Source organism: Cebus imitator, unplaced genomic scaffold (assembly GCF_001604975.1).
Source record: "Cebus imitator isolate Cc_AM_T3 unplaced genomic scaffold, Cebus_imitator-1.0 Scaffold439, whole genome shotgun sequence".
In the NCBI taxonomy this organism is placed as follows: Eukaryota; Metazoa; Chordata; class Mammalia; order Primates; family Cebidae; genus Cebus; species Cebus imitator.
The window spans coordinates 1,629,806-1,645,440 of record NW_016107754.1 but is presented as its reverse complement, the minus strand read 5'-3'; the positions used below and the strand labels follow the sequence as shown (position 1 = coordinate 1,645,440).

Sequence of the window (15,635 nt, the reverse complement as noted above, 5' to 3'; positions counted from 1 at the left end):
CCCAGAGGGGAAGGCAGAGGATAAAGACTGTGACAGAGGCATTTGAGCACCCAGCTCTTCCATCTTGGGTGGCCTGGGCATGATCCAAAGGAATGACTCCATTGCCTAAAAAATAAGGCCCTTTCCAGTCCTAATATCTTAGAATCCATAGAGAAAGCACAAGATTTACTTAAAATATTTTGTAAATCAAAGAAGTTAGATTACTGCCTTCAATGATGGGAAGTATCTGGGTATATTTTCTTTGTAAAAAATCCCTTATTTTGTTGATTTCATTTGCTTTTTGAAATCAACTTGTGAAGTTGACAGTGAAAACAAAATAAGTAAATCAAGAGAACTGGGGATTGGGCTTCCACATTTATCTCCAGATATTCCTTACCTACATTTTGACCAATTCAGGACATCCTGAGAGCAGTCTTAAAGTCAAAGCAAATAAGTGACTCCATTTCCCTTTTGGACTTCTGCTCATGTCCTCCCCTGTTTAGATCTAGTGTACAGATATTCCTATCAGATTCCTGAACCCAGCATTGTTTTCTACAGGCTCCAAAAATTTTCTTACCCAACCAAGCTGAGTTTATTCCATTCTTTCAGGGCCTGATGGCTATAGCTAGCTAGCTAAACCAGTTTATTATTGCTATATTAGGAGTTAAATGTGAATGTGTTCTGGGAATGAAATCAAAAGGAGTCTTTTAACATACATGATTTCCAAGCCAGGACTGGAAGAGAGATGAGACTATTGATCAAGTGGGCAGCAAACCAGTGTTTCTATGCCTTGGCCTATTACCAATTCTCCCCCCATTTACATTGAATAAAACAGATATTCAATTAAAATTAAAAGTCAAACACAGAGCTTTGTGGTTTGTTTCTAATAACCAGACAACAAGTGTTTTTGATGATGTGGTCCATTAATAATCAGGCTGCTAACCTAGGAAGGTTCTTCTAGGTAGTTCTGGTATAATCGTGAACATGCACACATCACTAATTCTCTTCATACCTTCTCTGTTCTTGACTGTAGACACTTTCATTTTGGCTTTCTTTGGTAATATTTATATGAATGAACAAACCATCATTGGAAGACTTGATGAAGATGTAATCCTCCCTTCGTCATTTGAGAGTGGATCTGAAGTGATAATACACTGGAAGTATCAAGATAGGTACAGTGTTCACAGTTACTTCAAAGGCAGTGACCATTTGGGAAACCAAGATCCCAGATATGCAAACAGGACATCCCTTTTCTATAATGAGATTCAAAATGGGAATGCATCTCTATTATTCAGAAGATTAAGCCTTCTGGATGAAGGAATTTATACCTGCTATGTAGGAACAAAAATTCAAAGCATTACAAACAAAGTGGTGCTAAAGGTGGGAGGTAAGTGTACATGTAAAGTTTCATGAAACATAGTGATGACATTATTTCACGTTATTAGTAAACGTCTTTTTCCTAACTTAATATGCCATGAGCTTCCTTCCAAGTCAATACACAGAAATCTACTTGTTTCCAATGCACAGTATCTTGTAGTATACTAATATTATAAATGATACACCTGTTCCCCTGTTGGTGGATATTCAGGCATTTCCAGTGTTTTACATTACACGCTTGTGATGAACATCCTTGTAGTTCTACCTAATACTGGGAAATAACCTGAAAGCAAAGTACCAGAAGATTTAAATACATTACCGACACTAGCAGCCTAAGAGTGTCCACTTTCCCCTTAGTTGTATCAGTACCAACTATCTGCCGATATGAAGACTGAAAAAATATTGAATTGCTGATTTAAATTGCATTTTTCTGTATTATAAATGAGGTTAATTTTTACATTATATGCTTTCCTTCTCTGTCTTAACTATATATAATACAATACCTATATAACTCTAAGCCATTAATATAGCTAATATGTATAGTTACACATGGTTAATATCACTCAAACACAGCTTCATGGTGGTTATATTATATAGTTAATATAACTATATAATATATTAACTGTATTAATATATTAATTGTTTCTAATTCCCATAGTTATATTGAACCAAACAGGTATTTGATTAAAATTGAAGAAACTCACAGAGTTTCATGGTTTCTAATTACTAGATTACCAAGAGTTCCTGAATGATGTGCTCTGTTAATGATCAGCCTGCTGATTATCAATGTATACATAATGTAGTTAGTAGGTAGTATAATATATAGTACAATTTTACACATAGATATAGATATATACACACACATATGCAGTATTTTCTAATGGGTTGTTTTTCCCAGCACTTGTTTCTTTTTCTTCTGTCCCTTTCAGCTGCTTCAGACCTTGATTCATAAATCACAAAATTTTGTGTAAACAGAGTCAAATAGGCGCTCTGAGTGAGTATTTGCGGAGTATAGAATGCCGCGTGAACTCTACTTTACAGACTTAGACACCCTCATTTTGGTTGCTCAATGAGGCCATTAGATTTCTTTTCCAGCTATGTTTCTAGAGAATTGAGATTGCTAGTTGCCACATACCCATGCCTGCTCTTTTTTATTTTTTTCTAGATAACTACACCGTATCTTTAGGTTCTACAGAGTTTTGGGTTGTTTTTCCTTTCAGTAACTGCCAAGTTTTGCTCATAAAACTTAGCTTTTCATTTCATGGGTATTAGAAAGTATTCTGCACAGATGGCCATAAAGAAGCTAACGATGGCAGTTCTTCACGTGCCCTTCTTTCTCCTATGCAGTTTTTCTCACACCCGTGATGAAGTATGAAAAGAAGAACACAAACAGCTTCTTAATATGCAGCATGTTAAGTGTTTATCCTCATCCAGTTATCACGTGGAAAATGGACAACACACCTATCCCTGAAAACAATATGGAAGAAACAGGGTCTTTGGGCTCTTTTTCTATTAACAGCATACTGAATGTTACAGGATCACATTCATCTTATGAATGTGCAATCAAAAATTCACTGCTGAACCAAACATGGACAGGGCGCTGGACAATGAAAGGTAGGCTCCACGGGACTTTCTGTGTACAAGGGCTATGTCGAGGTTGGGGGGAAATGGGGACTGATTTACAAGGAAACAAAGGAAGATGAAAGAAAAGAAAGGAAATCCATCTGCGGCAGTTAGAAGACCGAGACCGGAGCCCTAGGGTTGGTTCTTACTGGCTGTGTTACATTAAGCCATTGTTCTTACTTTTGAACATTAGTACTTCATTGATAAAATAGAAGTAATTCTTACCTTTCTAGGTATTTGTGAATTGAATGAAAACATTTATGAAATGTAAAGATGCAAATCTATGCTTGAATATTAGTGCTCTTCTCAATGGCCCATCCTTCAAACAGGATTTTCTACCAGCATTGCTCTTTAAAAGCTCAAAGGAGAAAGAATACTTGTCTCCCAGCAGATTACAACCTCCAATCTTTCAATTAAACATAATATTAATTACTATTATTGCTTCTTTTTAGTTTCTTTACATAGTATTAGCCCATCAACCTCTATCTAACACCTCTATCACAACATGGTCAGTTTTTAGCACTCTGTCTTCTCATTTATTTGAACAGATCCAAACTCTGATCAATCTCTATATCCAAAACCTACTGTTTAATAAAACTTAATTTACTATCTCCATATAAATTCCAAGAAAATTTGTTTTACATTTTATTTGTAGCAAAGCAAAACATTTTCTGTCAATCTCCCTTATAGAGGGAAAATGGAGGTTACCTATTTTTTTCAGCCTTCCTTTTCCTAGCATCTCATATTCCCAGAATGCTCACCAAAAGCATACTGAAATTGTTGGTGATTCACCACATTTACTGAGTCAGTGTTAAAGGCATGAGTACCCAATGTTCATTTTCCATCAGTCAGGCAGCAATGGGAATATGGGAAAGAGTTGCAAGTGTTACTATTATAAATATTTTCCTTGGAAAATCCTAATTTCTCATGTTCATTTAGAATTGAGTGTCTTGAAGCATGAACAGTTCTTTAGGCTCAGTACTGTTTGGTCCCATTGAAAAGCCATTATGTGCCAAGCTTTGTTGCTCAGACTGTGAACTTAAGAATATGGTCTCTACTGATTTGGGGATCCACAGTATCTAGTACAAATATAAAATTTAAACTAGGAACATAGCTTACAAAGGGAGTGATTAATTCTATTCTCTGTGGTCGGACATGAATGGGGTTGTTATAGAATATGGGCTTAAGAAAGTTGCATAAGGGCAGAATTTTAGAAGAGTAGCAGGACATTCCAGAACAAGAACATTCCAGGTAAAAAGCATAGAAAAGTAAAATTGCCTGGAGTTTGTGGAATCAACAGATCAAGAGATGAACCTGGAGAGGGAGAAAAAAAAAACAGATGAAAGAACTTTTACACCTTGGTAAGGAGCTTGTTGAGTCTTGGAGGTAGGATGGATCCAAAGAGGGATCTGAAGCATCAGAGAGGCCCTGAATTTCCTTTTCAGAAGGCTTGCTTTGGCATCAATCTTCTGCAGGTAGACTGGAAGGCAGGCGAGTCTAGAGCCTGGGAGAATAATCCAGGATACTCCGTAGAGGTCAGCCTACAGCACTACACAACAGGAAGGACAAGATGGAGCTGGGTCTGCAGGGGCAAGCTGAGAAAATCCAGCAGAGTCCTTCTTTTAAAAGAGCTCAGTCCAGTGGGGGTTGCCTGCACACAGCTGTAAATATTATTACATGCAGAAAAAGAGATTTTGTCTAGACAAAGAGATTAAGAAGTAGTGAGACCATAAAAGTTAGAGACCACTAGAGCAGGTAGGGTAACAAAAGGAGGTGTTCTGGGGAACATCAGCATTTGAGGAGCCAACAGAAGGAGAACATTGAGTTTAATAGGCCAGTGGTTGGTAGCAGCATGCCTCAGGGCCTCATTCATACTTCTATGAATGCAGGTTGTATTGGGCATCTTCTTCCAGCAGAGCTCATTTTCATTGCAGTTAAAGACTTGCTTTGGATGGAAATGTGGCTGTAGCTTCATCATCAGCAGACACAGCATCTCTAGTAATTTTTATATTTTTCAGTCCAAGCTTATTTCTGAGTACTTACTGTCAGTTTCTGCGTTAAAACAAGTGCATCACCCCTCTAGCTGGCCGTGGCTTAGCCCTTCTTGAAGGTCTAAACTAACCTTAGTGGGAAACATTAAAATAGGGATAGTAACATTTGCTTTTTAAGGAACCACGGCACAAATGTCTAATTACTTTCCAAAATGTTATTTCCAAAGACATCAGTATTAGCACCTTTGTTCCCTGCTTTCTAAATGTAACTTAGAAAATTCTTTTGAAATGTTTACCTTCATTGATGTTTTCTTTTCTATTCTGTTGTTAGATGGCCTTCATAAAACACAAAGTGAAAACGTTTCACTCTCATGTCAGCTTGTAAATGATTATTTTTCACCAAACCAAGACTTCAAAGTTACTTGGTCCAGAGGGGAAAATGGGACTTTCTCTGTCCTTGCTTGCTATCTGAGCTCCTCACAGAATACAACTATCAATGAACCCCGATTCTCATGGAACAAAGAGCTGATAAACCAGGGTGACTTCTCTATGAATTTGATGCATCTTCATCTTTCAGACAGTGGGGAATATTTATGCGATATTTCTTCAGATGAATATACTTTACTCACCATCCACACAGTACATGTAGGTAAGTTATAAGTAGGTTTGGATAATGGGTTTTGGCTGTACCATTGGAGATTTGTGAATATCAAACAGAAAATTAGGTTGACTTTTCAAGAATACTTTACATTGATACCCTCTCAAACTATAATCTACAGGGATATTTCTGGTCGGGATGTTGATTACCCTCTCTCTTTCAACTACACAAAAGTCCTGTTTTGAAAAAAAAATTCCCAAAGATTTCCTTTTCAGGATTTTGGGGCTTCAGAAACGAAGAGGAAACATACATTTTGATGACTCTATTGGCTGAGCATCTTCCATTTCTGCTCACTGCTGTGCCTAATATGTACCTTAGGCCTGGGATTTGGGAAGTCAAGGCTAGAGACACATTAGGAGATTATAATTGGGGTCCTGAAAAATGCTGAGAAAACATGGCAGTGTCTGTGGACTGGGAAACAGTCACCACACAATATTTGAAGCACCAAATATATATAGTCCTTGTTCAGTTCATTTTTACCTCTGTTGATAGTTCACTGCCAAAAATATTTCTAGTCAACTTACCATTGAGTCATGGAATATGTACTCACGAAGCTGACCTTCTAGGTGAGCTGGATTATCCCACCCTTAAACTATCAACTTCACATCATGGCAGAGCATGGCAACTTTTTCTGTCCTTCAATAAAGATATTTGAACCAGTAGAACTCACGTTTTAGAAATATTTCTATCAATTCAATTAGGAGAAATAACATTTGAAGTTTTGGTGATTCTATGTAGTGAGATTTGGCGATAAGAGCACAGAGGTGTCCTTTAGGCTATGTGATCTTCAAATACATAGAAGCTTCTGGACATTGAGTAATAACACTCCCTTTGTAGAGCTGCCACTTTGAGAGTAGAGAATGAAAAACTGGGGCTGCATTTGAAGCTCCTATTTTTCTCCAAAAATAAAAGTGTCAGTTTTATGTAAAATACAGTTAAGCCTGCAATCTATTTTTAAAAATGTTGCCTCATGTTGGATTCATTTTGGAGTGTAAAAAAAAAAAAAGTCAAGAAGAAATGTCCTAAAGACCACATATGGCCCATCTTCCCACCCAAAGATCTAATTTTCAGTTCACAAAAAGTGAAACATCAGGACCATTCCATCTCTAACAAGAGTATTTTTAGAACCTCTCATTCTCAAGTAAATGTTGGCCAGGTGGGGCTGGGGGAGGATGTGCTCACCCTTTCCCGCCACCTCAGCAGGGCAGGGAACAGGGCAAAACAATCTTGGTACCGTAAATATCATCCTTTCAAGGAACTTGGTTTCCTATTCTGAATTGTGACTTTTCCATTTGCTGCCTTTCCCAGGAGGTGCTACAACAAGGTAGGGGTAATTATAATTCCTTGAATCTAGACCTGCTCTATTAAGACTGCACTAAGCTGAATGGAATTAAATAATTCTTGCTAAGTTTTGATGCTGAATCAGTATGTGACCTTAGGCAAGTATCTTTACAGATGGGGGAACCTGAGGGTCATGAGTGCAGTGAGAAGTAGCTATACCTTGTAGGATTTCCTTTCGTAGGAAGAAAAAACACTTTAGAAAGTTAATCTAACATGTCTACTTAATCTCTCATTTATATAGGTACAGCAGTCCCCGCTTTCCACGGGGGATATGTTCCAAGAGCCCCAGTGGATGCCTGAAACTATGGACAGTACCAAACCCTATATATGCATTTCCACATGGTACCAGGATTAATCTGTTCTTCCATGTTTATGCCTCGGTGCCTCATTCACACTTCTATGAATGCAGGTTCTACTGGGCATCTTCTAGCACAGCTTGTTTTCATTGCAATTAAATGCTTGCTTTGGACGGAAATGTGGCTGTAGCTTCATCATCAGCAGACACAGCCTCCCCAGTAATTTTTATATTTTTCAGTCCAAGCTTATTTCTAAATCTGTGTAGCCATCCTCTACTTGCAGTAAATGGCCTGTTTCAAGGGATCTCTTGCTGAAGTCTTCATGTAAGCCCAAGGCTTTCCAGTGCAACATGTTGTCAACCAGAACACATTTCTGTTCATGTCTTCCACCTTCAAATTTAATGCCATTTCCATCTTAAGTCAGCACATAAAACACACTGTGGCCATAACTGTTGTAGTTTGAGATGTGAAAGCAAAACTAATGTCTTTTCTTTTTTCTTTCTTCACAATTTTGCAGATAGAAGATTCATTTTCACCATAGATCTAGCAACCCCAATATGTGCTTTTTCTTAAGAGTTTTAATTGTTTCAGTTAAAGGAAGCTCTTTATGGGTTCTTTTTGGTATCTCTAAATTGCCATCATCACTTCTCTTGTGCTTTGGGGTCATTCTTAAAGAAAATAAGGGTTACTTGAACACAAGTATTGTTATGCCGTGACAGTCAATCTGATAACTGAGATGGCTACTAAATGAGTCATGGCAGTAGTGTGTACAACATGGATATGCTGGACAAAAGGTGCAGTCACGTCCCAGGTGGGATGGAGTGGCACAACACATTTCATCATGTTACACAGAATGGCACACAACTTAAAACTTACGAGTTGTTTATTCCTGGAATTTTCCATTTGGTTATGTTTGGACTACAGTTGACCATGGGTAACTGAAACCTCAAAAAGTGAAACTGTGTTGGTAAAGGGGACTCCTGTATAGAATTTCTGAATGATACAAATATGTGGAGAGATTAATATTTTATTAGTTGTAAAACGCTATAATGTGTTCATAGAAAATGACATTTGGTATATAAACAGAGCTATTCATTTGAAAGGATAGCCACAAACATCTTCCCCCTGAATTGGCCTTTGTGCTCAAATGCCTGCTGCCCATATTTTAGTAGAACATAGATCACAAGGTTAGCAGGGTTCTGACTTTGGTAACCCAGGGTCTCTGGAGTCCCCACTTCCATTAATTGTTGAATAATACGAATTTCAACAATTCTAGTCCTGACTCAGATACTAGAGAAGGTTTAGCCTCCTCCAGTTTTTTCTGAGGAGCTCCAAACACTACCAGCCGGTCCTCCTTTGCTGTAGTTTGTTACCCAAAGTCAACCACAGTCCGAAATTTCTAAAAGGAAAATCCCAGAAATAAGAAGTTTTAGATTGTGTGCCATCCTGAGTAGCATGATGAAATCGCATGTCATCTGGCTCCATCCTGCCTTGGATGTGAATCCTCCCTTTGTCCAGCATATCACACTGTGGATGCTACCCGCCTGTTAGTCACTTAGCCCTCCAGGGAATCAGATCCCCTGTCACGAAATAGCAGTGCTTGTGTTCAAGTAACCCTTATTTTACTTGGCCTCAAAGCACAAGAATAGTGATGCTGGCGATTCGGATACACCAAAGAGAAGCCACGAAGTGCTTCCTTTAAGTGAAAGCTCTCGGTGGAGTGGGGGGATGGGGGAAACCATATGTTGGGGTTGCTAAGATCTACAGTAAAAACGAATCTTTTATCTATAAAACTGTGAAGATGGAAAAAGAAATTAGTGCATAGTATGCATAGGGTTTAGTTCTAAGGTTTCAGGCGTCCATTTGGGGGTCTTGGAATGTATCCCCCATGGATAAGTGGGGACTACTGTGCCTATTATCTCTGTGGTCACCTGTCACCTCTAACTCAAGCCCATGGCTTCTACTCAGCTCCTTTAATCGCCTTTGAACTTATCACTGTTCCCTTAGGACCCTGTGTTCTCTAAGCTAGTGGTGGACTGCACACTTACTTCATCCTCACTGAGGCTAGTTTATGGACATAATTACTCCTTTATAAAAATGTGTTACAGTACAAAGCAATAGAAACTGAAAATCCATAATAGACGTACTGCCTCTCCAGTTTTCAGACTTTTCTCCCAGCTTCCCCAAGCCCCACCAATCTCCAATAATATTATGATATCTGGAGGTTTCCCACAATAGATACACTGAGACTGGGAGATATTTATGCTCAAGACAAACTCTCCTATCCAGTCTTGGCTCTTGGCTTTATCCTAAAGGACCTTTTTATTGTGCAAAATGTTTTCATATGAATTCAGCCTCCTACCTGTAATGCAGAAACAACTAGTTTTAAAAATAGTAAACATACTCCACCCTCACCCACCCACACATTTCTTATTTGGTAATTTTTCTTCCAGTTCACAGACTTTGTTTCTCTGTTTTATTTAGAATCAAGCCAAGAAACAGCTTCCTGTGACAAAGGTTTACAGATTTTGGTGTACTGTCTGATTCTGGCAGTTCCTGTAGCTCTTCTGATTTCGGCAGCTATTTGGATTTATCGGGTAAAACATTGCAGAGGTAATATCTCAGGAAGAATTTGAGCTCTGCCCCAGGTGTTCCACATCATGTGTCCTAAAGATAACATGGAAATACATGCCCCATCCAAAATCTTTTAAAATGCTCCTACATTTCCACCTAACCATTCTACTTCTAGGAATTTATCTTGCGTTACCTGAGCAGAGGTACATCAAACTGTATACAAGCATACTTATTGCAGCACATTGCCACTGGTTTTAGATTTCCTACTATTGTCAGTAAATAATTGGGTAATTAATTAAGTTAATTAAAGATCATGTGTAATTTTTTAAATTTAATCTAGCATTAAAATGATAACCAGGGTGACTTAATCATTCTGCATTGAAAGCTATCTGGAAAGAAAAAAGACAAAGCTTTAAGCAGCTGCCTTTGGAGTGATAGGACCATGAGTTCTTCCTTACCCTCACACCTCAGAAGGAACCCAGATACCTCCTTAAGTCCCTGGGCTCTGCTTGTTCTCCTTTGCTCTGAGCTTAGTCAAGGTTGGTGCTGTAATTGGAAATTGGTTCTTATGGGTCATTTCATTTTAATTGTTGCTGAATTAAATTTCTAAATTTTATGCAAGAAACCTTACTGTTTATAGTAATTTAAAGTATCTTAAGGTGCCATGGTCATGTGAAGTATGTTTAGGGAGTACTTTCCTAAAGTACTTTGCTTTTACTTACAAAATTTTGAACAGAGGCCATCTGGGCAAAACTTAGATCTAGTAGATCTCCACAGTTTACAAATCAGGAAACAGGAATCCAGGAAGTTAGCTCAAGTGCTAAGGAAGTATATATAATAGATTTAGGTGGATTGTCTAAGATCACTAAGCCAGCTAGTGGCAGAGGCAGGTCCAGGCCCCCAGAAGCTCTTCCTTATTCCATTATCCCCCTGAGAAGGCTCTGGGTGTCCTGGGAACTTGAGATAGATCCTATGTCCCTTTTACATGTTCTTCTGGTTGATATTTGCTTATTGCCCCTGCTGAAGTTAGGAAATTTGGGTTATAGCAGAAAGCATTTTTGAAAATAAAGTTTTATTTATTTAATTTTTTAAAAAAATTATTTAACTATAGGTGCATACTATACCTGGCATTTCTCCCCATGTTATCCCTCCCCACCCTCCCCTCCCTCCCCACTCTCCGCTGTCTCTCCCCTACACTCTCCAACTGCCTCCAGTGTGTGATGCTCCTCTCCCTGAGGCCACGTGTTCTCATTGTTCAACATCCTCCTATGAGTGAGAACATGCAGTGTTTGGCTTTCTGTTCTTGTGTCAGTTTGCTGAGAATGGTGTTTTCCAGGTTCATCCAACTCCCTACAAAGGACACGGACTCATGGTTTTTTATGACTGCATAGTATTCCATGGTGTATATGTACCACATTTTTCATTGTCCAGTCTATCATTGATGGGCATTTGGGTTGGTTCCAAGTCTTTGCTATTGTACAGAGGGCTGCAATGAACATATGTGTGCATGTGTCTTTATAGTAGAATGATTTATAGTTCTTTGGGTATATGCCCAGTAATGGGATTGCTGGGTCAAATGGAATTTCCATTTCTAGATCCTTGAGAAATCACCACACTGTCTTCCACAATGGTTGAACTAATTTACACTCCCACCAACTGTGTAAGAGTGTTCCTATTTCTCTGCATCCTCTCCAGCATCTGTTGTCTCCAGATTTTTCAATGATCGCCATTCTAACTGGTGTGAGATGATATCTCAATGTGGTTTTGATTTGCATTTCCCTAATGACCAGTGATGATGAGCATTTTTTCATATGTTTGTTGGCCTGATATATGTCTTCTTTTGAAAAGTATCTGTTCATATCCTTTGCCCACTTTTGAATGGGGTTGTTTGTTTTTTTCTTGTATATCTGTTTTAGTTCTTTGTAGATTCTGGTTATTAGCCCTTTGTCAGATGGGTAGGTTGCAAAAATTTTTTCCCATTCTGTTGGTTGCTGATTTGCTCTAATGATGGTTTCTTTTGCTGTACAGAACCTCTGAATTTTAGTTAGATCTCATTTGTCTATCTTGGCTTTTATTGCCATTGCTTTTGGTGTTTTAGTCGTGAAATCCTTGCCTATGCCTATGTCCTGGATGGTTTTGCCTAGGTTTTCTTCTAGGGTTTTTATGGTGTTAGGTTTTATGTTTAAATCTTTAATCCATCTGGAGTTAATTTTAGTGTAAGGTGACAGGTAGGGGTCCAGTTTCTGCTTTCTGCACATTGCTAGCCAGTTTTCCTAACACCATTTATTAAACATGGAGTCCTTTTCCCATTGCTTGTTTTTGCTGGGTTTGTCAAAGATCAGATGGTTGTAGATGCGTGGTGTTTCTTCTGGGGCCTCTGTTCCATTCCATTGGTCTATGTCTCTGTTTTGGTAACAGTACCATGCTGTTTTGATTACTGTAGCCTAGTTGTAGTTTAGTTTGAAGTCCAGCAGTGTGATGCCTCCAGCTTTGTCTTTTTGCTTAGGATTGTCTTGGCTATGCGGGCTCTCTTGTGATCACATAGGAAGTTTAAAGTGATTTTTTCCAGTTCTGTGAAGAAAGTCCTTGGTAGCTTGATGGGGACAGAATTGAATTTATAGATTACTTTGGGCAGCATGGCCATTTTCATGATAATAACTCTTCCTAACCATGAGCCTGGAATGTTTTTCCATCTGTTTGTGTCCTCTCTTATTTCATTGAGCAGTGGTTTGTAGTTCTCTTTGAAGAGGTCCTTCACATCCTTTGTTAGTTGTATACCTAGGTATTTTATTCTCTTTGTAGCAGTTGTGAATGGTAGTTTGCTCTTGATTTGGCTGTTTGGCTGTTATTGGTATATAGGAATGCTTGTGATTTCTACACATTGATTTTGTATCCTGAGACTTTGCTGAAGTTGCTTTTCAGTTTGAGAAGATTTTGGGCTGAGACGAGCGGTCTTCTAGATATACAATCATGTCATCTGCAAATAGAGACAGTTTGACTTCCTCCTTTCCTAATTAGATACGCTTTATTTCTTTTTCTTGCCCGATTGCTCTGGCTAGAACTTCTAATACTATATTGAATAGGAGTGGTGAGAGAGGGCATCCTTGCCTAGCGCCAGATTTCAAAGGGAATGCTTCCAGCTTTTGCCCATTCAGTATGATATTGGCTGTAGGTTTGTCATATATACCTTTTATCATTTTATGATACATTCTGTCAATACCTAGTTTATTGAGGTTTTAGCATGAAGCCTGTTGAAGAAGGCCTTCATCAAAGGCCTTCTCCGCATCTATTGAGATAATCGTGGTTTTTGTCTTTGGTTCAGTTTATGTGATGGATTACATTTATGGATTTGCCTATGTTGAACCAGCCTTGCATCCCCAGGATGAAGCCTACTTGATCGTGATGGGTAAGTTTTTTGATGCGCTGTTGCAATCTGTTTGCCAGTATTTTATTGAAGATTTTTGCATTGATGTTCATCATGGATATTGGCCTGAAGTTTTCTTTTTTAGTTGAGTCTCTGCCTGGTTTTGGTATCAGGATGATGTTGGTCTCATAAAATGAGTTAGGGAGGATTCCCTCCTTTTGTATTGTTTGATGCATTTTCAGAAGAAATGGAACCAGCTCCTCTTTGTATGTCTGGTAGAATTCAGCTGTGAACCTGTCTGGACCTGGAATTTTTTTGGTTGGTAGGCTATTGATTGCTGCCTCTTCTTCAGCCCTTGCTATTGATCTATTCAGGGTTTCAACTTCTTCCTGGTTTAGTCTTGGTAGAGTACAAGTGCAGAGGAATTTATCGATTTCTTCCTGGTTTACCGGTTTATGTGCATAGAGCTGTTTGTAGTAATCTCTGATGGCAGTTTGTATTCCTGTGGGATCAGTGGTGATACCCCCTTTATCGTTTTTTATTGCATCTGTTTGATTCTTCTCCCTTTTCTTTTTTATTAATCTGGCTAGCAGTCTATTTTGTTGATCTTTTCAAAAAGTCAGCTCCTGGATTTATTGATTTTTGAAGGGTTTTTTGTGTGTCTATCACCTTCAGTTCTGCTCTGATTTTAGTTATTTCTTGTCTTCTGCTAGCTTTTGAGGTTTTTTTTATCTTCCTCCTCTAGCTCTTTCAATTTTGATGATAGGGTGTCAGTTTGAGATCTTTCCTTGTTTCTCTTGTGGGCATTTATTGCTATAAATTTCCCTCTCGACACTGCTTTAAAGGTGTCCCAGAGATTCTGGTAAGTTGTGTCTTCATTCTGATTGGTTTCGAAGAGCATCTTTATTTCTGCCTTCATTTCGTTGTTTATCCAGTTGACACTCAGAAGCAAGTTGTTCAGTTTCCAAGTCGTTGTGTGGGTTTGAGTGTGTTTCTTAATCCTGAGTTCTAGTCTTATTGTGCTGTGGTCTGATAGGCTGTTATGATTTCCATTCTTTTGCATTTGTTGAGTGATTTGCTTCCAATGATGTGGTCAATTTTAGAGTAAGTGCAATGTGGTGCTGAGAAAAATGTATATTCTGTGGCTTTGGGGTGGAGCGTTCTGTGTATGTCTATTAGATCCACTTGGTCCAGGTCTGCATTGAAGTCCTGGATATCCTTGTTAATTTTCTGTCTCATTGATCTAATATTGACAGTGGAGTGTTGAAATCTCCCACTGTCATTGTGTGGGAGTCTAAATCTCATTTTAGGTCATTAAGAACTTGCTTTATTTATCTGGGTGCTCCTGTGTTGGGTGTGTATGTATTTAGGATAGCTAGCTCTTCTTGTTGGATTGATCCTTTTACCATTATGTAATGTCCTTCTTTGTCTCTTTTGATCTTTGTTTGAAGTCCGTTTTATCAGAGACTAGGATTGCAACCCCTGCTTTTTTTTGTTCTCCATTCGCTTAGTAAATCTTCTTCCATCCCTTTATGTTGAGTCTATTTGTGTCTTTGTATGTGAGATGGGTTTCCTGAATACAGCACACTGATGGGTTTTGACTTTTTATCCAGGTTGCCAGTCTGTGTCTTTTGATTGGGGCGTTTATGCTGTTTACATTCAATGTTCCTATTGTTATGTGTGAATTTGATCCTGCCATTTTGTTACAGACTAGTTTTCTTTCCCATTAGTTGACTCAGTTTCTTCATTGCATTTTTGGTCTTTGCCCACTGGTTTGCTTTTGCAGTGACTGGTACTCGTTCCTCTCCATGCTTAGTGTTTCTTTTAGGAGCTCTTGTAGGGCAGGTCTGGTGGTGACAAAATCTCTCAATAATTGTTCTTAAAAGATTTTATTTCTCCTTCACTTACGAAGCTTAGTTTGGCTGGATATGAGATTCTGGGTTGAAAGTTCTTTTCTTTAAGGATGTTGAATATTGGTCCCCACTCTCTTCTGGCTTGTAGGGTTTCTGCCAAGAGATCTGCTGTGAGTCTGATTGGCCACCCTCTGTGGGTGACCTGACCTTTTTCTGTGGCTGCCCTTAGCATTTTTTCCTTCATTTCGACCCTGGTGAATCTGACAATTATGTGCCTTAGGGTTGCTCTTCTTGAGGAATATCTTTGTGGAGTTCTCTGTATTTCTTGAATTTGAAATTTGGACTGCCTTGCTAGGCTTGGGAAGTTCTCCTGGATAATATCCTGGAGTGTGTTTTCCAGCTTGGATTCATTCTCCCCATCATATTCAGGTACACCAGTCAGGCGTAGGTTAGGTCTTTCCACATAATCCCATATTTCTTGGAGGCTTTGTTCATTATTTTTCACTCTTTTTTCTTTTGTCTTGCCTTCTCTTTTTATTTCACTGAGTTGATCTTCAATCTCTGATATCCTTTCTTCTG

The 15,635-nt window shown here is 38.6% G+C and overlaps 1 protein-coding gene across 4 annotated transcripts in view; it reads left to right on the top strand.

The window, feature by feature from the left end:
* The window catches only part of HHLA2 (HERV-H LTR-associating 2), a 90,341-nt gene that overhangs the window by 58,883 nt on the left and 15,823 nt on the right, over nucleotides 1–15,635 (top strand). For all 4 annotated transcript variants that reach the window (XM_017510423.2, XM_037732021.1, XM_037732022.1 and 1 more), the window contains 4 exons: nucleotides 1,013–1,366; nucleotides 2,704–2,970; nucleotides 5,302–5,619; nucleotides 9,750–9,878. In XM_017510423.2, coding sequence (XP_017365912.1) covers nucleotides 1,013–1,366; nucleotides 2,704–2,970; nucleotides 5,302–5,619; nucleotides 9,750–9,878 — 1,068 coding nt within the window. The remainder of the gene's footprint in view (nucleotides 1–1,012; nucleotides 1,367–2,703; nucleotides 2,971–5,301; nucleotides 5,620–9,749; nucleotides 9,879–15,635) is intronic.